The following is a 26,367-nucleotide window of genomic DNA, read 5'->3' as shown; positions in this document are numbered from 1 at the left end:
ACCCTTTGCCCTATTCATAGGCAGGACTCAAACATCTATCAGGAAAACATGGGAACATTAGTTCACAAAAAAGACACACCAGACATGCCCAACTTCATCTAGCAATACTAGAAAGGCTATTTTCAATATTTTATTTTGTCAAGGTCTTCAATTTAATAATTTGAAACAGCATTTATAAAAAGTTACTACGTGGATTTTATGTGGCCCAAAATCCAGAGGCGAGTCAACTGAGTTCAGTTTTTAATCACTTCATGTGTTTCCAACTGGCTTCCAAGTGAAACTCAAAAAAAAATAAATCATTTTGATCATTAGAAATATTCAGCAGGGGGAATTCTACATAATTTAGAAATGAGCCATTGAGATATTAGAGAAAAATCACATCCTGAGACTTTCTACTTTAGTGTTCAGTCCAGTTTGAGTTGGGTTATCCACTCTCCTAATGGTACCACATCCTCCCCCTGCCCTCAGCAACATCTCACACATATTCCTTTGCCTTCCACAACATCCCTTCCTCCTGGTTTTTGGCCTGCCACCATAGTTCCTTGTTCTCAGTTTCCTCTCTGAGCTTCTTCTCCTGATCTCTAAATATTGCCTGCAACTCTGTCACACCTACCCTAACCCTTACCAGACATGATCTCTTGTAATGGCACATCTTAACAGACCAAGCATCCATTCCTTGGGGCATGACCTGGGCCCTCCTCTTCTCTCATCTGGCTTTTCTCTTGGATGACCTCATCCCCCTACACGGTTTTATACACCATCTATAAGTGGACAGCTCAACTATGTATATTTTCAGTCTAGTTCTCTATTCTGAGCCCTGGATCAATACAGCCAAGATCGATGTCTATTTTAGTGGCTCACATATAAAACTTAGTTCTTCCAAAAGATAACTCTTGTGTTGCTGCCCACCCCCAAGAAAAAAAAATTGTTCTTCTAGGCATCCCTTTATCAGTAAATGGAATCATGTCATACCCCCAAGTCTCCCATGCCCCAATCCAAGAGTCATAACCAAAATTTTCCTCTCCCTCAGGCCTCACCTCCAATCAAGGCTGCCTTCAGATCTATCATGCCTCTCTCCACTGCCACACCCCCCAAGTCAAAGCCAACATTATTGCTCCCCTGGATTACTGCCAAAATCTCCTAATAGGTCTCTCATGTAGCCCTGCCTTTCTCCATCCTTCCTTTCTCTGCAGCCAGAGTGTTGATACCCCTGTATGCTCTGAGCTTTTTAATAATTTCCCACTGCTCTACAACACAGGTCCAAATCTTCTGCATCATCATCAAGGCTCTTGCAAGACCAAGACCAATGATCGTCAGTGGCTCTTACCTGCTTATCTCTGTCATCTCCCTCCACTTGCTCTCTCACTTCAATCTCTGTGTGTCTCAAATATGCCAAGATTCTTGCTGCCTCAGGACTTTTGTTCATGCTCCTGTCTTTGCCTGGACTCTCCGCATCCCTCTACCAGCAAGCCTCCACCACCTGCCACCTCCTACCCAGATTTCTAGTCTTAGCTAACAGCACTTCTTCAGGAGACTTCCTGAACTGCCATGCTCAGTTGAGATGCCCTGTTACAGGGGCTCATGGTACCCTGTATTTTCCTTTCAAGGATTTACTCTCGTTGCAATCATTGTAATTGAGCACTTAAGGATCCACTGCCTGCCTGTCTCTCTCAATAGATTGGAAGTTCCATGAGGCTGGATCGGTTCCTATTTTCTTTACCCTTTTATCTTCAGTGACTTAAACAGAACCTGGCACATAGCAAGCACTCAAAAAATACTTGATGAGAAAATTAATACATGGATAATTCAATGGGAAGGAAATGAGATTTGTTCAATTTCTTTTTCTATTTCCTCCTTCTTTCACATCACCCATCTCTTTTAGTCCTCCCAATGTAGACACAGGTTAACAAAAGGAAAAATAAGTGGTGGCTTATCTGAAAATTCTCCCCTACTCAGGATTCGTAACAATAAACAATATCATTTCAGCGGGGCACTAGAATATTACTCTCCATTTCTCCGGGCTTAACAAGGGATCCTCATGTCTACTTATTCACATGCGTGTGTCTCAGAAGAATGCCAGGAGGTTGTCATTAGTATTATAACAGGGAAGAAAAAAATCCTAGCTCTGTTACTACAGCTCTGAGACTAATGGTAAGTCACTTATAGCTCCACACCCCAATCTTTCGTCTATGAAGGGGAAAAGCAATCCTACTGACACCATATTTTGAGATGCTATGATGCAATGCTTTGGAACAGCAAAAGGAACAGGGAAGAGAAACCATTATCTGTCCCACACAAGTGAGAAAGCAATCAAAAGCGACCTATGTGTTTGCTGTTCTATTCAAACAATGTTAACACACTGTTTCTTCACAGGAAAGCATTAACCATAAAAGGATTTAAAGTACAATATATCCAGAAGGCAAAATGTGTCAATCCTACCAAGAAGGGCAGGATCTCTGCCAATGTAATGTTGTTTCCTTGAGTCAGTAAAAAACCAAGGTGTTGACCTGTGTAAATATGAAAAGAAATCTGGTATATCTCAGCAGCAGAAGAGTCTTGAACACAAGAATTTAGCCAGTTTGATGAAACTCTACTTACCTGCTCAAAAAAATCCAACTGGGGCAGACTATTTCTCAAGTTGCTTTCTAACTTAGTATGAATAATTTGTTTTCTTTACCTGGACCACCTTTTTCACTCCAGGGGGAATATCATTTTCAAAGTTTCAGCTACTAAGGAGCAAATGCCTTGGACAGGAAGCTTGGGGTATTCATGCAGTCATTTTCTAAAGAAACAGAACTATCTTAAAAGTGTGTGCTGTGGACTTCCCTAGTGGCGCAGTGGTTAAGAATCCGCCTGCCAACGCAGGGGACACAGGTTCGAGCCCTGCCGGGAAGATCCCACATGCCGCGGAGCACCTAAGCCCGTGAGCCACAACTACTGAGCCTGCGCTCTAGAGCCCGTGAGCCACAACTACTGAGCCCGCATGCTGCAACTACTGAAGCCCACGCGCCTAGAGCCCATGCTCCACAACAAGCGAAGCCACTGCAATAAGAAGCCTGTGCGCTGCAATGAAGAGCAGCCCCAGCTCGCCGCAACTAGAGAAAGCCTGCATGCATCAACGAAGACCCAATGCAGCCAAAAATAAATAAAACAAATAAATTCATAAAAAAAAAGAAGTGTGTGCTGTGGCAATGGTGATATTATTTGCATGGAGCATTCTATAACAAAGCTTTTACATATATTGCTTCACTCATTTCTCACTACCCATAGAGTAAGTACCATTTTCTCTATTTTACAATCAAGAAACTATGGCTTAAAGATATCAATTCATTTGTCTAAAACCACACTGTGAGTACATGGCAAGGCCAAGATCCCCACAAAGTCAGTGTACTTCCTGTTGTATCATTCATCTCTACAAGAGCAATGTATTACTTTATCAGGACAATGCCTTTACATTTTAGCACCCTAAAATAGTTAACACCCTAAAATAGCAGTAGTCAGTGGGTGAAAATAGTTCAAATGCTTAACCTCGTGTTATTTATTCTTTATTTAAAGCCAATACTGATGGGAAACCACTCTTGCCTTCCTAAAGGAATGGTATAATTTCTCCTTTGATTTATCAAAATACCTAGAGAGGCAACTTGGGAGCATAGTGAGGTGACAAAGGAACAGCATATACAAGAAAAGTCAATGATCTTGAACTAATTAGGACAAAGTAGGAATACAGAGCCCCCTCTCCCTACACCTCAGAATCTCTGAGTACCACATGGGCGATGGGGGTCTCAGCCAGTTATTGCTGAATCTCAAAGGAGCAAGGTTCCCCAACTGACATCTGGGTTATACTTAAAATATAGTATTACTCTATGGTTAGTAAATATCAGAACAGCTAAACATTCCAATGTAACTTAGTGTTTTTCTACACATTCTAACTTCGAGAACCATGCACGTAGGAACCACATCATCTGAGGTATAGTCTTTGTTCTGTCACTTTCTTTTGACCAAGGGAAAGTCCCTTCACCACTTGGACCCTCAGTCTCCTCGTCAGGAAAGGGAGTTGAATAAGAAGGTCCTTCCAAACTCCTACAGTCCCTCTACTTCGTCAGTATGATCTAGGTTTCTGGAAGCTGGGTAATGAGTAGTTACAACTGAGAAATAGGCATATTCATTCATTCATTATAAGCTCTGTGGGGCTCTCTTCTCAAACTGTAGTTTGGGGAGAGGAGTGTGTGTGATACTTGTTTATTCATTTAATAAATATTTATTGAGTACCTACAAGAAGCCAGACACTGATCAAGGTGCTGGGGACAGAACAGCAAAAAAGATGAATAGGGTCCTGCCCTAATGAGGCTTACATTCTATAGAGCAGATATAAACAATATAGAAATACATATGCAGCAAACAGGGAGTGATTATGGCTGTAGAGAAAACAAAGGACAAAGGGATAGAGAAGAATAGGGACCCTGAGGTTTTTGACAAGTAATCAGGGAAGGAGACTGCAAAAAGGTCCCATCAAGAAGAGGCCTGGGGACTTCCCTGGTGGTGCAGTGGTTAAGAATCCGCCTGCCAATGCAGGGGACACGGGTTCAATCCCTGGTTCCAGGAAGATCTTCCACATGCTCCCTGGCGGAGCAACTAAGCCTGTGTGCCACAACTACTGAGCCTGCGCTCTAGAGCATACAAGCCAAACTACTGAGCCCGCATGCCACAACTATTGAAGCCCACGCACCTAGAGCCCGTGCTCTGCAACAAGAGAAGCCACCGCAATGAGAGGCCCGTGCACCGCCACAAAGAGCAGCCCCCGCTCGATGCAACTACAGAAAGCCTGCACACAGCAACGAAGACCCAATGCAGCCAAAACTAAACAAATAAATTTAAAAAAAAAAAGAAGAGGCTTGAATGAAGTAAGAGAATGAACTATACAAAGAGGTAGACTGTCATTTCTTTTAAAAATGCAATTTTCATAAACATCTCTGAGAGAATCAGTGTTTGCTTTCCTTATACAGTAAATTTTTACTGAGATAATAGTTTCCATAGCTGAAAAGTTAATGAAAAAGTTTATATAATTTATAACAATCCAGGTCTCTTTTGCACAAAGTGGCAGAGAGATGGTTTCTATGCAATTATTAATTAATTCAACAAAACTTATTATGTGTCTACAATGTTTAAATAAATGTAGTCCATACAATGTTGGGCGTAACGGCTTAAACAGTCACATCCATGTGTGCCTTTGCTAGAGAAAAGTCCAACGGCATTACATAGAGTGTGCAATGGCACACAGCAATGGCTGAATGGTTTTCCACTGGAATCCCAAGCAGGAAGTTACTCTTCCCTCTAAACGAGTTTTGCAACTCCTTTCCCCAAGGCCACCGTGCCTAGAGAATGCTGATTGATCACTGGGGTGTGTGCCACCCTACAGTGAAACCAAGACCCAGACCAAAGGCACTCAGATTAGAGAAAGCTCTAGATATTTCCAGCATCACACAGCCAGTTGTGTTCACTGGTAAAGCAGGCAGCCAGCATTTGTAGAGCATATTGAAGGAAAGCAAGTCTACCATAGTCACTCCTGGAAATCAGGTTTGAGGGCTTCCATACTGTACTTCATCGAGCAAGTTCATTAGCAAATATTAGGAACTTTTAGCAAACCTTCTGTCCTGAAGCAAGAAGTGAGACATCTCAGTGCGGATGGTGTGGAATGGAAAGGGAGAGGTGCTGAGAAGGGGATCACTGGAATAGCTAAGAGCTGTTACCAGTTCCTTAGTAGGCAACTTTGAACCAGAACTTGGAACCCACCGGACAGCATTATAAACTACTGAGCCAGTACACCCTCGCCGGCAGGGTTATATTTTCAGTATTGGAGCTGGATGAAATTCATGTTACTTTAAAGAGAGAAACAGCTTTATTGAGATACAATTCACATAACACACAGTGCACTCATTTAAAAAGTACAGCTCAATGGTTTTGGTATATTCACAGAGTTGTGCAACCATGACCACAATCTAATTTTAGAACATTTTCATCAATCCAAAAAAGAACCCCATACCCAATGAGCAGTCACTCCCCCACTACCTGCCCACCCCTGTCCAGCCCCAGGAAAACACTAATCTACTATCTGTCTCTGTAGATTTGCCCATTAGGACATTTCATATAAATGGAATCATATAATATACGGTATTTTGTGACTGGCTCCTTTCACTTAGCATAATGTTTTCAAGGTTCATCCACATTGTAGCAGGTATCAGTGCTTCATTTTTTGTATTGCCAAATAATTTTCCATTTTATGGGTATACCACATTTTGTTTATCCATTTATCAGTTGATGGATATTTGGGTTATTTGCATTTTCTGGCCATTGTGAATAATGCTACTATGAACATTTGTGTACCAGTTTTTATGGGGCATATATTTGCATTTCTTTTGGGATTTTTTTCTCTTGGATATTTTTTCCTAAGAATGAAATTGCTGCTGGGTGATAAAATAACTCTAACTTTTTAAGGTGATATAATAACTCTAGTTTAACTGTTTAAGGAACTGCCACTGTGTTTTCCAAAGTGGTTGTACCATTTTATATTCCCACTAGCAGAGTATAAGGTTTCCACTTTCCCCAAATCCTCACCAACACTTATTCTTTTTGATTCTAGCCATTCTAGTGATGTGATAGGTTTTTTTGTTTGTTTTGTTCTGTTTTGTTTTGTTTTGTTTTGGGTGTGATAGTTTTGATTAGCATTTCCCTACTGTTGAAAGACTTTGAGCATCTTTTCATGTGTACATTGACCCTTTGTATATTTTCTTCGGTGAAATGGCTATTTAAATTATCTACCCATTTTTAAAATTGGGTATTTGTCCTTTGTATTAGAGTTGTAAGATTTCTTTATATATTCTGGATACAAATCCCTTATCAGCTGTATGATTTGCAATTATTTTCTTTAAGATGCTAGTGGACAAAGTGGACCAATTCCAGGTAATGAACTTCCCTCAGGAGACGCTGCCTTTGCAGGTCATATTTCTGTCAGACTCTGCTACATGGTAAATAAATCACAGAGAGACTTGAGGATACCATGAGAGACTTTCTGTGTATGTGTTTGTTAAAACCTGGGGCAAAGACAAAATAAAATGAAATGTTTTCATTCAGGCATCATGCTGAGTTAATTTTATTATTTTCTTTTTGACCTAATGAGGAGTTTCAAAAGAGAAGTCTGGAGCTTTGTTTTTGTTGGTGGCTGCAGTAGATGGATATTAGGCAATCTATTTTCCTATCATAATCTATCCATCTATCCTGGGATGGCTCCATTTTATTGCTATGGTGTTCCTTTTGACTTCTCCCAGGCAACTGACATTTTACTTATTTTGGGTAAAGAAAAAAAATTTTTTAATTGTAACAAAAGAAGAAAAAGAAAAAAATTGATAAAAGATTATCTTAATTCTCTAAACAGTTACAAACAAGAAAGAACTGAGGTTATATCTGGCAGTAAATCTGATAGCATCACCTTTAATTCTCTATTATTACATGTTGAAGTCCTTTTCTCATGCTTCATATTTGCCTTTAGTCAGTTTAACAGACCCTGAAAATGAGACTTGTGACTATGTCTCACATCTATGGACATATTACTGATATTTGACCTGCTGTTTAGAAAGAAAAAAAAGAAAGAAAGAAAAATAAAAGAAAAAATCTAAATTTAGTCTGAGCTGCATTTAATTTATTTTTTTAAATGAGGTGACTAAATTAAATGTTCCCAGCTCAGAGATTATACTATGCTACTGCATAACTGAGTCTAGGGTGGAGGAATAGCCCCTAAAACAAAATGCTTTACCACCACCTGTTGACTAAAGATATATACAATGGAATACTACTTAGCCATAAAAAGGATGAAATTTTGCCATTTGCAGCAACATGGATGGACTTGGAGGGTATTCTGCTTAGTGAAATAAGTCAGAAAAAGAAAGACAAATACTATATGATATCACTTACATGTGGAATCCAAAACATAGAACAAACTAGTGAATATAACAAAAAAGAAGCAGACTCACAGGTCTAGAGAACAAACTAGTGGTTACCAGTGAGGAGAGGGAAGAGGGAAGCGGCACGACTGATGTAGGGGATTAAGAGGTACAAACTATAAAATAAGCTACAAGGATATACTGTACAACATGAGGAATATAGCTAATATTTTATAATAACTATAAATGGAGTCTACCTTTAAAAATTGTGAATCACTATATTGTACAACTGTAACTCATATAATATTGTACAGCAACTATACTTCAATAAAAAAAAAAGATTCCTGAGTTGGAAGAAGAATCTAACTCTTTGTATATCTCCTATTCTGAACAGTATTTCTAAAATTGCCCCTCATGAGACTTCTTCATTTTGCCTTGGAGGCCAATTTCAAAATTGGGCTTAGGGTTAAATGTCTACATGTGTGAGTGTGTATCTCTCAGGGTGGGACGATGAAGAAAATATTACCACTATTTACCGCTATGCAGTTTCTGCTTCTGGTATTCAGGACATCTCACTTCCCTGTCTCTCTGAGGTTGGTTTTAGCTATAAGACTTGCTCCGGCCAATAAAATTGAGCAAAAGTGATCTGTGCCTCTTTTGCTGAAGCACCGAAGAACCCATGTATGGTTTTCCATGCTCTACTGCCCGTTACTGAGACCTGTGAAATTCCATACGCAGGAGCCTCCAGCAGCTGGGGTCTCAGAGTAAAAATGCCATGAGTCAGAGCCCTCCACCAGTGGGTATGTGCGGTAAGTAAGAAACAAACCTGCATTGTTTTGGTTACTGACACTTGAGGAATGTTTGTTATCAGAGCATAACATTCTGTCCTGACTAATACAGGCAGCACAAAAGAACTGCTTTCATTCTGGGTCCAGTTCTTCCTCTGCACACTTAAAAATTCTCTATCAATTATCGAGGCAAATGACAAAGCAAATCAAACTTGATCTGATCAGTTTACAAAACCTGCCTCTTGGAACTTGAAAACATCAAAGAAAAAACTGCCTAGAATATAGGTTCTACTATATTGAAACATGTAAGCAGTTCTCCCTTTCCTTCTCCCCCGCCCCCCGCCGTAAAAACAGACGTTGTAGCTTCATATCCATGAAAATAAAATAAAAGATGAGAATAGACAATTTTGCTGAAAATCATCCCATTCTTTAAATATTTAAATATGGGCCATCGAGCGTTTACCTACTTGCTATGTACTAGCCAAGCTCATCTCCCCATGTGCCTGTATGCCTGTGGGAGGCTTGTCTTCACACAGGCAGCTGGTATACCATTGAAGGCTTTCTCCACTAAAGTATATTGAGCAAAATGTGAACCTTCTGTCTCTCAGCAACAAAGCTCCTGCTAGGTTCCGAGATGGCTATGGACTGCACATTGTTCGGGTGCTATTAAGGGAGCAATAGAGGATAACTCAACTCTAATGTGTTTACCAGGTCAATTTCCTGCACAGTTACAAAGCCTAATTTCTCCTTACAGCCATCCCACAAAGATCTTAAAATGTGACTACATCATGAGTTTGAAAGACTCTCAAAAAGAGCCACACCACCTGCCAGATGCAACGGCAAATCTCTCTCGCGCTCTCAAAAAAAAAAAAAACAACAGAAAACAACAAAAAAAGTTTTCATAAAAAGATGCTCCTGCTCAAAGATTCTATGAAATAATGATGATGCAGCCCCAAGGGATGTAGGATTTTGGAGAGAGAAAATTAAAAGAAAAAACTCATCTGAAGCCAGAGCACTGAGCTTTTCCCATTATGCTACATAAAAACGATAGGTCTGGAGGCAATTTAACAAGCTTAAATTACAACTTGGAAAGTAATAAGCTTTGGCTCTTGAGATGCACAACCAACTGGGAATGGTCTGGTAAAAAAATTCTCTGTCTTCCACATTTCTCAGCTAAATCCCAGACGCATATGCAACACTTAGCATTTAGGAGATAATATGTGAATTTATGAATCTGCAGGCAGGATTTAGGAGCCTGAAATCACTAGAATGATGGTCTGAGATATAAATAAGCTTTCACCCACTGTGTAAAATACCGATAAAGAGGTCCTCACAGATGCTTTGATTTTAAAACATGATTCCAAATAGAGTGTTACAAATATAAACACCAGCAACTTCAGAAATGTCATTCATTTTGTATCTCTGCACATCCGGTTGAGGTGAATTTCTCCAGAAAGATGGCCACAAGCCAAGTGTCCCCTCATGTTTGCACTTGTCTATTTCACTGTCTTATTAGTGAGAGCAGGCTAGTAACTTCTTTAACCAACATTTTGGAGGCTTAACAAAATAAAGGTTTAGTTTTTGAGCCAGTAACTCTCCAAGGCTGAGCTTTCTGGTCAGACAGCTGTCCTCCAAGCAGCAGGTCCCCCCTCAGCCTGTGACTCCACCCTCCTCTCAGAACCTGGAGCCTCTCCATCTGGATGGCAGGAGGAGAAGGAGAATGGAGGAACACTTGCACATTTCATGGGCCAGGCTTGGACAAGGAATACATCTCTTCTGCCCACATTTCAGTGGTCAGGACTCAGTCATATGGGATACCTACCTGCCAACGAGACTGGGAAGTGTGATCTAGCCGTGGGTCCAGGAGGGAAAGGGAAAGGATTTGGTGACTCCTTTGCTCCCTTGCTCGCTAAGACATAACCCCTCTGTTTTCTGTCCTATAAAATGGGCATAGAAACTGTACCTGCTTATTATTATTCTACCTCCATTTTTTTCCCAGGGTATCCAAAACCAACTGGACTCAAAACTGACTTGAATTTTAAGAAACTTATGAATGAGCAAGTTTGCCAGCTTATTTTAATTGGAGGCTAAAAGTTATCAGTCACCAGCTAGGACACCCCTGTTGGGGGCTGAATGTTTGTGCTCCCCCAAAATTCTTATGCTGAAATCTAGTCCCCAAAGTGATGGTATGTGGAGGTGGGGGATTTGGGAGGTAATTAGGTCATGAGGTTGGAACCCTCATCAGTAGAATTGCCCTTATAAGAAGAGGCCAGAGGGACTTCCCTGGTGGCGCAGTGGTTAAGAATCCGCCTGCCAATTCAGGGTACACGGGTTCGATCCCTGGTGCGGGAAGATCCCACATGCTGCAGAGCAAATAACCCCGTGCGCTACAACTACAGAGCCTACGCTCTAGAGCCTGCGAGCCACGACTACTGAGCCCATGCACCACAACTACTAAAGCCAGCACGCCCTAGAGCCCGTGCTCTGCAACAAGAGAAGCCACCGCAATGAGAAGCCCACGCACCCCAACAAAGAGTAGCCCCCGCTCGCCGCAACTAGAGAAAGCCCGCGCGCAGCAACAAAGACCCAATGCGGCCAAAAATTTAAAAAGTTAAAAAAAGAAGAGGCCAGAAAGCTAGCTCACTCTTTCGACCAGGTGATGACACAGCAAGAAGGCAGCCATCTGCAACCAGGAAGAGAGCACGCATCAGACACCCAAATCAACCAGCCCCTTGATCTTTGATTTCTCATCCTCCAGAACTGTAAGAAATACATTTTTATTGTGGATAAACCACTCAGTTTATGGTATTTTGTTATAGCAGGGCAAGCGAAGACAACCCCTTTCTTGAGTCAAGGTGTCCAAAGTGCAAAGTAAGCCGTCAGAAGGTGACATTCTGAGCAGGGGTAAGTGAAAAGGACATGCGCCACTCTGAAGGTGTGTTTTTTTCTACACCAAGTATTTCTCACCCTGGCACTACAGAGCTTTTTGGCTGGATAGTTCTTTGTTGCAGGGCTGTCCCACACATTGGAAGACAACATCTCTGGCCTCTACTCACTAGATGCCATTAACACCTCCCCAGTTGTGAAGACCAAAAATGACTCCAGACATTGCCAAGTGTCCCCTGGGAAATAAATCTGCACCCCTTAGCTTTCAGAACCACTGTTCTAGATCGTGAAAACGTATAATGAACTAACACAACCCACCATGTGGCTGGAAAACTCCTATATGCCACAGATGGTACCTGTCTATCTGTCTGTTTTTCTGTCTCTCTCTCTCTCTCTACCTCTCAGTCTGGAAAAACAGTGCCATGTACATCCTCTTTGGCCCTCCTTTCTCTAGCCTCCATGCAGTTCATCCTCCTCAAAGGTCACATGCCTCCTTCAGATGTGTTGGCGCCATCGATGAGATTACACCTCTCTCCTCTACAGTGAAAGCTGTCAGAGGCTCTGTCTGTGTCTCCCATTCCCCCAGGACATCAGTGTTACACATTTTGTTAGGGACTAAATTACTAAACAAGCTTCCAACCACAGGTAAATGGATTGGGACTGTTATACCAGTCCCCCCGCAAATGTCACTCACTTATTCTCAACATCTAAAGGTGTTTCCAAGAAGGCGATAAAGAAACTCAACACTTACAACCTCATGGTAGGGCACTTATTCAAAGCAAAATCCAGTTTAGGGAAAGGCATTCCCTTAAATTTCCTCTGAAAACTCAAATAGAAAAATAGTGGTCGAAATAGTGATACTACATTGTCTCTCTTCAACTAACTGTTGCATCTCAGCAATTAGAGAAAGACTCTCTGATGTCGGTATAACCCTACAAAGTTCCAAGTGTTTCAAGTTGAAATGTGCAAAGGGACTTATTTGTTACTTTCATTGCCCAAAGGAGAATCTTTGATGAGGAAAAAAATGTTCAAAGCCAAAGAATGCTTTTATTTGAATAGAGTGGACTTACTCTAGGATGATAATGGTTGGAAAACCCAAGCTATTTAACGAATATTACATGAACACTGCAGGAAAAAACTGTCAGCTTTCCTTCATTTCAATTTATTTTTAAACTAAAAGCAACAACAATAATAATAATAATCACCACCATGCATTGAGTGTCTATCATGTTTCAAGCCACTCTGTTCATCATATCTGATGCTTACAAATACCCTGTAGATAGGTATTTGTATCATATTTTCAAAAGATGAACAAGTTGAGGCTTAAAGAAGGCAAGTGATTTGTCTGGGAACACACAGCTTGGTAAATACAGAACTGAGACTTGAAGACAAGCCCCCCCTGACTGCAAAGCCCTCCGTGTTTATGCTATTTCCACCAAACCATGAAGTTATGGGAAGTTCATTTGTTGAAAATTCCACATTGGCAATCACAGGCACGCCTACACAACAAAATCTAAATGTCACCATCGTAAGAGATATTTTAATTTTCATTTCCTTGCCCAGAGGTTCTCCTCAACTGGATAACATGTTAGGTTCTGCATAAGTAGATTAAAGCGAACCCCAGCTATTCAGAAAGTGTTCTTTCATTCCTATCTCGGAAGAGTAGTTTATGCAAAGAGCATTATTAAGAAGCACATTTCTAACAACGATCTGATTTGCCTGTATCCCCCAAGTGAGTCATGGTCTCTTCCCTAAGAGTATAGGCAGCAGAAACGAAGCAGAATGCTTCTCTTCCTCGTCTGTCCCCCGACACTTTCCCCCCCGCCGCCCCCATGCAGTGGCCTCATAAGCTAATGAGAGAGGCGGCTCCTCAGAAGAGTGTCACCCATGGCTGAGCTGTCGTATTCGCACTCCTTACAATGAAAATCTGTCCTGCTGCCCAGTGGGCTCAAGTCACCATGGCAACCTACCAGCAACATCACTCACACAAATTACAGCAAAGAAGCATGGACCAGCTCCACCCGGAAACCGAAGCCGTCACACAAAGAAGGAAATATTTCTCAAGGACACTTTGCTCTTAAGTAGCCATTGGCAATCCTGCATCTGTTCAGCTTTATCACCAAAATAAACGTCAGTTCCCTTAAAAGTCGTTACACGAAATACACTTGAACCTTCGTTGTGACTCAACTGTGAATCGAAGCTCTGAATAACTATGTCATGAAGGGCAGGATGAGGAGTCGTCTCAATAGCTTTAGAGCCCTCAGCCCATCTGGAATGCCGCAGGCACACGTGTGCCCTCGTGTTCCCAGGGTGGCAGAACTTTCCCTACCGAGCGTGCAGGTCCCAGCAATAGGTCCAGGGAGGAGAAGCCTGCAGCCACAAAGGAAAGGGACAAAGTGACGCCTGTGTGATGTTGAGGCAAGAAAAGGAAACTTGGTCCTTTTGGAAAGTTCTTGTTTTCTTCTTAAAAAGAAAATACATATACATGTATACATGTATGTATGTATGTGTGTGTGTGTATATATATATATATATATATATATATATATGAAAGTCTTTAAAAATATCATCTTTAAGAAATACCACATGAGAGGCAGAAGAAAGTCCTCTTTTACTGGAGGACAGTGGCGATGAAAGGAGGACAGCAGAGACTGAATAGTCACCGCGGGATGTGGCTGAGTACGTCAATTAGGGAACTAGTCTCTTCTCAGACAATTTCATGGGTCCATTCAAGTTGGTGACTATGAACTTAGAAGGACACAGAACTTCCCAAATCCTTTCGGTCCACTTCCTTCACAAGACTGGACTCCTGGAAGGCTTAATTCCCTCTGTGTCACAGACACCTAGCTCAGCTTCTGGCACAAAGTAAACGCTCATAAAAGGTAGTGGACCTCAACTAGAAATGGCACTGTCCCTAAGGTCTGATGTATTAGTTTCCTGGGGCTGCCATAATGAAGTCTCACAACTGAGTGGCCTAGACAACAGAAGTTTATCGTTCCAGTGGCCAGGAGACCAGAAGTCCGAGATCAAGGTATCAGCAGGGCCATGCTAGGGAAGGGTCCATTCCAGGTCTCCAGCCTGGCTTCTGGAATTTCCTTGGCTTGTGGCAGGATAACTCCAGCAGTCACATGGAGTTCTTCCTGTGTGCATGTCTGTGCCCAAACTCCCCCTTTTTATAAGGACAGCAGTCACAGTTGATAAGAGGACCTCCCCACTCTGATATAACCTCACCTCAAGTAATTACACTTAACCATGACTCTATTTCTAAATAAGGTCACATTTGGAGGTACTAGGGAAATAGGACTTCAACATATTAATTTTGAAGGGATACAATTCAACCCATAACATCTGAGCATAAATAAACTTTCAATAAATACTAGATTGTTCTATGCAAAAAAAGTATGAAAAGAGTAAAGAATCCCCTTCACACACAAAAATGACCATGGCAGCCAGACTTTAGGAGTAATTTATTTCCTATAAGACTATAGCTTAGGCAAAATGTCCATTCTCTCAAAAGGCAACACAAAATACTCATGCCAGACATGAATTCCACTAATTAATCCTATTCAGCAATTAAAAACCAAGGTCTCGGCAAAGATCTGAATAAATCACAAAGGTCAATCAAGTAAAATTCGGTTCTTAAAGGGGCTTAACATTTTCTGAAAGAGGAAACAAAACTCGGCTTAGTTTGAAAGGAGTATGAAATATTTATCTAACTCAGAATCAATCACTGTCAAGTAATTTCCAGAAGAGAGGAGGAAGAAGGCTGATTATAATCTAGTAATGTCATCTTGAGGTCTGGGAGCAAACCCGTTAAGCAATCTTAGAAAAAAACAATGCAGACACTGACATCTGTATTGTTCTTGGAACCAATCCTTGAGTATTAACTTCTGTGTTTCCCAGGAATCCAGATGGTAGGCTGTTTTTCATTTATTTAATGCCACTTAGTAGGATCATCTCCTCTTAAAGATGCACATCCTGGCAGAAGGAAGGCTTAAAATTGGCTATAGGAAGGGAAGGATATACTTATCGCACAGAGTAAAGGGTTAGAAGATGAACATGGTCCTTTCACATCTCCAGTGACCGTCTGAGGACCACAAGCCCCCATTTCCAACTGACAACCTCAGCAAGAGGGAGTCCCCTTCACGCACTGGCCCCTCTGTGCTCATGTGACAGGTAGTGACCATCCCAGAGAAATTAAGTGAACGGTCAACATTACAAAACTGACTTTCAAGCCCATAATTCAGAATAAATAAATAAACACGAGAATTCCAGGTTTTGGCCGTCATTATCACTGTATGCTTTTCTGGACTTGAACAAATCCTCTGTTTTACGATTGGCATACATTGCTAAAACTTTGTAACAAAATGCTAGAAATTCTTAGTTTCTCTCCGGTCCGTACCATTTTGAATTTTGTACAAATGAGCTCTAGATTCAGGTTACAAATTAATCCAAGCTCATTATGTAATTAAATGTTTGATTAGGAGCAAGAATTAACATATTACACAGAGGCATATAATTTTATGAGACAAACTAGTTAACTGCAATAAAGAGATTCATCATGGCAACAAATTACCTGACCCATCCAATTCAATATGTAATTCAAAATAATTTTTCAAGTTATCTAAAAATGTGGTTATGAAAGAGATATATCAAAATGCATGCACTACCCTGTAGAATTTTTTAAAAGTTACTTGGGCAAAAGATGAGGAGATTTTAAATGTATGCTTAAAAATATACAGAGAGTAAAGCTCAAAGCTGAAATTCGGAAAAAAAGGATGAAACGTTGACAATTTTTTTGCAGCAAACACTATGTGCTTGAATTTCTTTTTTTCAACTTGGTGATATTTGGAAATGGTGCATTTAATGCATTTTTCAGTCTTTCTGGTTATCTTGGTAAAAGGGAACTGGCTGGTAGCATTCAAACTGGAGATGGATTTGTTTTAACTGCCAGATACAATCTCTATTAATCAGTCTGAGGTCTTCAAGTACAATTTTGTTTGCTACTTCAGGAGCTGGATGGTATACAATTGCTCACAGCTGTTTCTAATTACACCTTGATCCAATAATAACTAAATATTGTTCAACATTCTGGCAGTAACTACTTAAGAAGATGCACAGATCAATAATTAAAAGTAACACTTCCAGGCATCAACCTGCAGAAATTAGAACCTGTCGAAAACACAAACACAATTCAGCAGGTGGCACTATTCCCTCAGCCAGAATTCTCTTCATTATGCTTGACCTGAGTACTCTCTACATGGCAGTTACCTTTATTCCTTGCTTCCAGGGAATTCCATGACCTAAATCAGTATCAACATGCTAATCTCAAATATTGATATACTGCCTGGCTTCTTCTCACGATCCAGATTTAAAAAAACAAAATCGAACAGATAGCAGGTGTAAGAGGAAAGAAACAGCTTGATTTCATCATCAGAGTGTTACTTGAAAGTAAATTAATTCTTTATACCCACTAAAGACAACCCAAGTGATGACCTTTTCTACTGATACTATCCAATGAGCTAATTTAAAATATTTAAACTAACCGATGAGCAGGTTTCTCTTCTTCAGCACTATTGACGTGTGGGCTGGATAGTTCTTCGTTGGTGAGGAGGTAGGGGGATGACACCCTGGGCATTTTAGAATCTTTAGCCGCATCTCTAACCTCTACCCACTAGATGCCAGTAGCACCTCCCTGGTTGTGACAGCCAAAAGATATTGTCAAATGATCCTGAAGACAAAATCATCCCATCTGAAAGCCATCATTCAATGAGTGTTCTTCCTTTATCCTAAAGACAGATCTCTGGCTTCATGGCCCAAAATGGAGCTATTCCACTAGCACACTTTCAATAACAATGTTTATTATCCTTTTTTATCTGATTCCAAAGGTTGATGTATATGCATTGTTGAAAATTCTGAAGACAGGAAAAGCACAAAGAGGAAAACTAAAAGCGCCAGTAATTGCCCCATACTATGACAATGACTGTTCCAATTGTATCCCCTTAATTTTTTCTTCATGAAGATGCACACAGATTATGTATAATAATTATTTGGTTTGTTAAAATCTGAGGAAGATATAGCAGTACTATTTTGTATAAAAAAGAAAAAAAGTCTTTTTAATCTCTAAATATGTACTCTGGCATTAAATACTCAATTAAGCATGATTTTTCATGGCTGTAGATTATTCTTTACAAGAGATAAATGTGATCATTTGTTTTTTTTTAACCAAGCTCTTGTACTGGACTTTTTTTTTCTGATCCCAAAGGTTAATGTAAATTAATTTTACTATGCTCTAGGGATAATCCCCACAAATAGGAAATTTTAGTACTAACCTATTTTAGTTCTACCTTCACACAAAGAGAACAAAAGCGGGAAATAAAGAAGTGAAAATATGAAGAGTGGGGGACAAAGAGAGAAAGGAAGGGAGGGAGGGGGAGAAAGAGAGAGAGACTGAGAAGGGGAAAAGCAGGGGGTGGGGGAGGGGAGAAAGGGGTGAAGAGGTGCCAGAGAGCAAAGAGGGAAAGATGGAGGGAAGGGGTGTTAAGGGAAGGGAAGCAGTTTCAGTGGAAGCTGATTTACAAATGAATTTGCTGGCATCCTTCCCACTGTTCTTTCTTCTCAGTCTCTGAATGGTTGCTGTGGTTCACCCTCCTACAAAGATGACACTGCTCTTGCCCTCCATTCAGGGAGCACACATGTTGAATTATTTTCCCTCATACACAGCATACACTGGTGAAATGGCTACGTGACATAAAACTGAGAAGCCTTGAAAACACGATGATACTAAGTGAAAGCAGCCAGACACAAAAGGCCACATATCGTATGATTCCATTTATACGAAACATGCAGAAAAGGCAAATTCGTACAGACAGAAGGTAGATTAGTGGTTGCCTGGGGCTGGGGTGTAGAGGATGGAGAGTAATGGCTTGACCGGTAGAGATGTCCTCTTGGGGTATGAAGATGTTCCGGAACTAGACCGTCTTGATGATTGACAACAGGGCAAACGTACTCAACGCCGCTGAATGATACACTTCAAACTGGTGAAAATGGTAAACTGCACAATATGTGTTTAAAGCAAAAGTCATGAATGAAATAAATAATAAAAATCTTTTTAAAAAAGCATTTGAGTTGAGTTGAGGGGATTTAAAAACTACATAAAAATAAAAGCAAGAAAAATAATAGCTATTTTATTTACCATCCACTACCTGTTACTATCTTATTTGGCCTTCACAGCAACCTTGCCAGGTGAGTATTAGTCCCATTTTACAGACGATGTAAGAGAGACTAAGAAAATTAAGTTGCTTCAGGATAGGCAACTCCTTGCCATATGATCCAGTAATCCCATTCCTGGGCATATATCCAGACAAAGCCGTAATTCGAAAAGATACATATACACCAATGTTCATAGCAGCACTATTTACAATAGCCAAGACATGGAAACAACCTAAATGTCCATTGACAGATGAGTGGATAAGAAGATGTGGTACCTATGTACAATGGAATACTACTCAGCCATAAAAAAGAATGAAATAATGCGATTTGCAGCAACATGAATGGACCTAGAGATTATCATACTAAGCAAAGTAAGTCAGAAAGAGAAAGACAAATACCACATGTTATCACTTATATGTGGAATCTAAAATATGACACAAATGAACTTATCTACAAAACGGAAACAAACTCACAGACATAGAGAACAGACTGTGGTTGCCAGCGGGGAGGGGGAGTAGGGAAGGGAAGAACTGGGGGTTTGGGATTAGCAGATGCAAACTATTATATATGGAATGGATAAACAACAAGGTCCTACTATATAGCACAGGGAACTATATTCAATATCCTATAATAAACCATAATGGAAAAAGAAAAAAAAAGGATAGGCAACTACCACGAGGTGGAATTAGAATTTGCTTCTGACTCCAAAACTTTGTGACCAGGTTAAGTAGGTGGATAAAATCCTTGACTGTGGCCTTACACATGCATTAACTTCCTGAGTTAATGAACACACCTCATCCACATAGTCATTTAACAAAGGAGAAAGGTCTTTACCCCGTCTGTGTCCTTGCCATGTCTCATCTCAAAGGGGGCACTATTTCTCAGCAGGAAAAGAAACAGGATGAAAACACAGAACATAGAATTCTAACTCCTTTTCCCACAACCATCTCATGAGCAAAGTAGAGCTTAACCTCCCACTTCTGCCAAATGAGACATAATCAACCAAATTAACTAGCTAAGTCACTGAGGCCAGGAGGGAATATCGTGGGAAAAAAAAAAAAAAAATAGACGGTTTCATGCATCTATGACTGACTTCAGAAGTCATATTTTTTTTCCAGGTTTATTGAGATATAATTGACATATAACACTGTGTAAGTTTAAGGTGTACGATGTGGTGATTTGATACAGGTATATATTGTGAAATGTTTACCACAATAAGGTGAGTAAACACTTCCTTCATCTCACATAATTACCATCTTGTTATCGTTGTGATGGTGAGAACATTTAACATCTATTCTCACAGCAGCTTTCAAGTATAAGTACAGTATTGTTAACTATAATCACCATTATCCCTGGAACTTACTCACCTTACAGTGGAATGTTTGTACCCTTTGGCCAACATCTCCCCATTTCTTCCACCCTCCATCCCCTGGTAACCATCAGTCTGCTCTTTGTTTCCATGAGTTTGATGATTTTAGATACCACATGTAAGTGAGATCATACAGTATTTGTCTTTCTCTGTCTGATTTATTTCACTTAGCATAATGCCCTCAAGGTGCATCCATGTCATCACAAATGGAGAACTTCCTTCTTTTTGTGGCTAAATAATATTTCATTGTATGTATATATATACCACATTCTATTTATTCATCTGTCAGTGAACACCTAGGTGATTTCCATATCTTGGCTGTTGTGAATAATGCTGAAGTGAACATGGGAGTGTAGATATCTCTTCGAGGTAATGAAGAAATCATAAATTTTCATGATGCTTATAGCCAAATAGCAAACAGACAGGGATGACTGACAAATCAACACACCTCATATACAGAACTTTCGTTAACATTTCATTAGCTCACAAACAGTCAGCACCTTAGTCAGTTGCCTATTTTTTGTCTTTGTTACACAGAAAAAGAAATCTAGCTGATGCTTCCAGCAGTGACTAGCTAGTTACACATATGCCAATATCTACTTCCCAGGATCTGGGAGGGCTCTCCAGTGTGGTTCCTGTTGAGTTTGGTCAATCCTAAAATACACTGGCACCTCCCTCCAATCCTGATGGAACCTTCACTTTCAAAAAACTATGGTACTTCATAGCTTCAGAGTGTGAGCTCTGTGGTCTGCAAATGTATACCCCAATAGACTATCTTATGAAGAGGTGGCATCCTCCTTGGTGGCACCTGATACAAAAGTTCTATATAAAAATGCTTAGGATATAATTAGAGCAAAACCTAGGGCTACAGAAAGGCTAGTCTCCAGCAGGTCCAGCTTTTCAAAACAACACTGAACAGGGGTGGGAGTCAAAGAAGTGGTGCAGGGAATGAAAGCATCTCATTGAATCAAGAAGGAACTTCGGCTGCAACGCTGCAATGAGTTTTTTTTTTGTAACTCCAAAATGTGGCAATTAAATGAATTACTGTTCAGAAACTAAAAGAAGGACACCCAGAGCAGCAAAGAAGACCCAAAGATAAGGATGGGTACATTTTAAAGCAGGAAAAGAGTAATCATGTGACATGCAGAACTCATTATTAGACAGTAAACAACAAGCTCAATTTATGCTTGCTGATTAACGGAATAAGGTCTGAAGAGCAGTCAGCAGATGTGGTTAGTAGTTTCTAAGATGGCCCCAACAATCCTCACTTCGCAGTGTTCACGTCCTTGTATAATCCTCTCCCCTTGAGTGTGGACCGGATCTTGTTGTGACTGGCTTCTAAGATGCCACTTCCAAGTTTAAGTTACAAAAAGACTCTGTCTTGTGTCCTGCTTATCCGCCCCCCCCCCTCGCTTGCTTATTCTGATGGAAGCCAGCCGCCATGTTGGAGAGCTGCCCTATGGAGAGGCTCTCGTGGCAAGGAAATGAGGTCTCTGGCAGATGCCCTCAGTCCAGCCACCTGTAAGGAGCCGAATTCTGCCAACAACCACCTGAGTGAGCTTGCAAGTGGAACCTCTCTCAGTTGAGCTTTGACACGAAACTCCAGGCCCAGCCAACAGCTCCATCAATGACAGCCACAGGAGAGACCCTGAGGCAGAGGCAGCCAGCCAAGCTGCACTCAGATTCTTGAACCTCAGAAACTGTGAGATAATAAATGTTTGCTGCTTTAAGCAACTCATTTGGGGGTAATTTTTATGCAGCAGTGGATAACTAATATAACAGAGTTTTCTGATATTTCACTGGTTAATAGAGAATCATTTCATAAATTTAATATTCCTCCCTCTTGGATTTGGCCCCCTAACCTATTTCCTACATACGAAAATAGTTTCTTTTGCCTCTTTATGTGAATTAAGGATAACGGATTATTTACCCTCCACTAAAAAATCAACTAAGGACTGGCACTTTCTCTTTTGATTCAAATCTACTGGCTGGTTATTCTGAACTTCAGGGGCATAAATTGACTAAGGAAATTATTAGTACTGTTTGACCCCTGAGAAAATTTAGACAACTATTTGCTCAAAATTCTCAGCTCTACCTTAACCTAAAACTACACACTGCAGTGATAGAAAACATTAAGTAGAAGGTTCATACATCCTATGCCAGATCTTATCACGTATCTTTTTGGTAAACATGTTTTTCTTAGAGAAATGAGCCATAAACTAAAGTCTATGCAGCAGAAAAATTCAACTCCCTTAAGACAAATGGCTGTCTCCTACCACTAAGCTTTGCTTGTAACAGTGAAGGAAAAATGCAAGCGGAAGATGAGGGATTTTTTTTTTTTACATTTAAGAGCTTTAATAAATTAAGTTCATGATCCTTTTTCTTTAATCACAAACCTTTGCATATGTCATCAATTTCAAGTAAAATAAACTGCATGAGGCAATGCCCTTTTCTGATTTCTCATAACTAGTTGTTCTATTTTAATACATTTGGGGAAGTCCCAGGAACAAAAGCATAGAGAAAATGAAATGATTTCTGTCAAATATGCCATGCATATTTGTATGGGTAAGTAGGTGATATATGTGCTTTAATAAAAAGAACCAGGGGCCCTGAGAGTGGAAAATAAAGCATCATCATTTATCCTTTTATCATTCTTTACGATAAAACATATTTAAGTTAATTTCTAACAGTAAAGATGATATTTATCTCTTACCAGAGGACTGAATTTCAAATCAAGGACACTAAATTCAGTCTGATGTTTCCAGTTAGATGCTAATGGCTTAAATATATTATGTCCCGAATGAAGGCAGAGAAATGAACAAAGGCTTGAACTCAGAACACTGTAAAGTAAGTCAGTCCTCAAGTGCTGAAAGACACAAATAAACAAAATAACAATAAAGACACATTGACACTTCTACACGGGGATGAAGAGAATAGGTGGATTTAGGTCTAACGCATCTGCATCAATTACACAGGTAACTGAATCTCCATAAACCAGCACCAAGAGTTATGCTTTCTATAAATGATGCACTTTGCTTAGCTAATTTATAAATATATACACATCAAGGCCATTGAAAACTGCACGGAACGGGCTCTCCATTGTTCTGTTTGAGAAACTGGAAGAGAGCAAAAGAGAGACTTTGATGGACCACAGGGAAACGCATCCGCCTTCCTCCGCGTAAGGCAGGCAAAGCTTCTCCTTTGTGCAGAAGGGGCCCGGGTCTCCCTCCCACTGCACCCTGCAGAACGCACTGGACCCTCAGCCGGTAGAAATGAGAAACGAAACGACGTGCCTGGAGAAAGGCAAACAAGTTCTTAGAAACGTAGAGGATAACAAGAGCAAATGGCCTTTTGCTTCCATTGTCAAATCACAGCAGAAAGCAGCCCCCAGCCCACCCACCTCCACTTTTCTCCTGGACCCTCAGAAGGAGGCAGGAAACAGTGGTGATGGTCACGTCACATGTGCAAAGACTAGAGCAACAAGTTGTCTTCTGAAAAAACCTCAGCACTTATGTTATTAAACATTTTTTAGCTTTATTGAGGTATAATTGACAAATGAAAATTGTACATTTTAAGGTGTACAACTTTGATGCTTTGATAGATGCATACAATGTGAAATGATCACCACAGCAATGCTAATTAACATATTCATCACCTCACGTAGGTTGTCTTTTTGTGGGTGATAAGATCTACCCTCTAAGCAAATTTCAAGTACACAATACAATATTGTTAACTATAGTTAACTACGCTGTACCGCAGATCTCCAGAACGTACTCATCTTGCAAAAGTGAAACTCTGTACCCTCTGACCAATGTTTCCTCATTTCCCCCACTACCCACCCCCTCGGACTTTGGCAACCACCATTCTACTCTTTGCTTTGACGAGTTTGACTATTTTAGATTTTACTTATAAGTGAGAACAGGCAGTATTTGTCTTTGTGCCTGGCTTTTATCACTTAGCATAATGTCCTCCAGGCTCACGCATGTTGTACCAAATTTCTCAGGATTTCTCATGCAGTTTTTCTCCCCTATCTGTCCATCACCAAAGCCCAACTGAAATGCCTGCTCTTCAAAATGGGTTCCAAGAGCCTCTTTCTTGCAGAGTTACCTGCATACCATCTCCGCATTCTCTAAAATACTCATTTGACTATTGGGTGATCATTGAATCAAAACTGGAGCAGAAAAAAGACACCCTGTGGCCTAAGATCTAATGTTCTACATCAGCATCTTGCTATTTGCTATAGACATATTTTTGTTGTTTCACTGTGTCAGTTTCCCCCTTTCCACAGTCCTAACATATCTGATTTCCCTTTGGAAGTTCAGGTAGCCTGAGTAGGCTCCACCCACAGAAGAAAATTCCCAGGCTGGTACCTTCCACCCCTAGACCAAGGTGATTTGCTTGGGCTGGGAAGGTAGTGTGAACCCATCTTACTCCAGGTCCTTTGTCTCCAAAGTACACCCTGGGAGGTATGCAATAGAATCCCTTAGGTTAGGGATGGTATACCTTAGAATTTCTATTTACAGTTACTTTTTTCTTCAAAAATGTTAAATAAATTCAACATAACTCATGCTTAATATACAGACTGACACTGGCACCCTCAGCCAGTCCATATGTCAGATAACTAGTGTCACAAACAGAACAAGAAGTCTCCAAGGGTGTGGTTCTACCGTGGAAAAGGATTTGACGGGGCCACCTCACTCTTGTGATCACTCAGAACATGACCATTCACATTTGCTCATCTCCATGAATTTATGGGTTTCATAGTCTGATTTTAACAAAGCCCAGCTGAAATTCCTGCTAATAAACAGGATTTAAGATAATAAAAAGAATTCACACACAACCAGACGACAACAACAACAAAAATGGATTTAAGATAATGAAAAGAATTCACACACAACCAGACGACAACAACAACAAAAATGGCAGAGCTGTTCCATCTCCTTCTGTCATGTGATCTTTTCTACCTCATTCTAGGGTGAAAACTGATGATCTGATTAGATCTGAAAGGTTAGCTAAAGACTACTGAAGTCATCAAAGCCATTCGAAATTTGGTTTTACATCTACTGTAATTAAAGAAGAACTTGCCTAAACTGATGATAATATGAAGCCATTGCAATTAAAAAGATATATATATAATATCATTTATTTCAGACTTAGCTCATTCTTCTAAAATTTCCATTTTATGTATTTTTCAAATATACATAAATGTATCAGTAACCATTAATATATAGATTTATCCTATATATTAATAAATTTATAGTTATCAGTAGTGAATGTTTATTTTGTTTAAAAGGAAGCATAAGTTATGGGCTTCCCTGGTGGTGCAGTGGTTGAGAATTTGCCTGCTAATGCAGGGGACACGGGTTTGTGCCCTGGTCTGGGAAGGTCCCACATGCCACGGAGCAACCAGGCCCGTGAGCCACAACTACTGAGCCTGCGTGTCTGGAGCCTGTGCTCCGCAACAAGAGAGGCCACGATAGTAAGAGGCCCGCGCACCGCGATGAAGAGTGGCCCCCGCTCGCCGCAACTAGAGAAAGCCCTTGCACAGAAACGAAGACCCAAGACAGCCAAATAAATAAATTCATTCACTAAAAAAAAAAAAAAGGAAGCATAAGTTAAAAGGAAAAATGCATAAAGTCCCTAGTAGGGATTTTAGTGACAGATAAACTAATTCATTTCATGAATGAATAAACTAATTTTTTCTTTGTCCTAAGGGGACTCTAAATTCCCTTCCTTTGACTCTTTTTTCTCAGAATGACTCCAGTATACACGTGGCAGAATGAGTTATCTCCCTCCCTGCTCTTCCTCTCTTCCAAGAGGTGACCCTTGCTAAGAAGGACAAATGAAATCCAGATTCTGTTGGCATAGCTATGAATAAACCAGGTTTTTGCTATAGAAAAGAGTCAATTTTTATCCTCAAGATAAAAGTTTGTTTGGTGGCAAATTTATGCTGAGGGCCCTGAAAGCCCCTGTAGGTCTCCCCAACCCCAAACAAAATGCTCCCTGTCAGCCAGACCCAGTAGGGAATGGGGCTGTAAAGGAGGGGTAAGGAGTGAAAGGACTTTAGGACACCTTTGGAATGAGAATGAGGAAGAGAGAACAAAGAAGGGACTTTTGGACACAAGCAAGGTGAGCTCTGAATGAACTGGTGAGCTATCCAAGGAGAAAAGTGAACACT

The 26,367-nt window shown here is 40.4% G+C and overlaps 1 protein-coding gene across 2 annotated transcripts in view; it reads right to left on the bottom strand.

The window, feature by feature from the left end:
* PID1 (phosphotyrosine interaction domain containing 1) overlaps positions 1–26,367 on the bottom strand; it is a 240,415-nt gene that overhangs the window by 88,654 nt on the left and 125,394 nt on the right. Inside the window, exon 3 of one of the 2 annotated variants that reach the window (XM_068544297.1) lies at positions 22,903–23,055. The exons of the other annotated variant lie outside the window; for it this stretch is intronic. Within the exon in view, the coding sequence (XP_068400398.1) occupies positions 22,903–23,055 (153 nt within the window). The remainder of the gene's footprint in view (positions 1–22,902; positions 23,056–26,367) is intronic. 2 annotated transcript variants of the gene reach the window in all.

Source organism: Eschrichtius robustus, chromosome 5 (assembly GCF_028021215.1).
Source record: "Eschrichtius robustus isolate mEscRob2 chromosome 5, mEscRob2.pri, whole genome shotgun sequence".
Lineage (NCBI taxonomy): Eukaryota > Metazoa > Chordata > Mammalia > Artiodactyla > Eschrichtiidae > Eschrichtius > Eschrichtius robustus.
The sequence above is the reverse complement of the archived record's forward strand: the minus strand, read 5'-3'. Positions and strand labels throughout refer to the sequence as shown.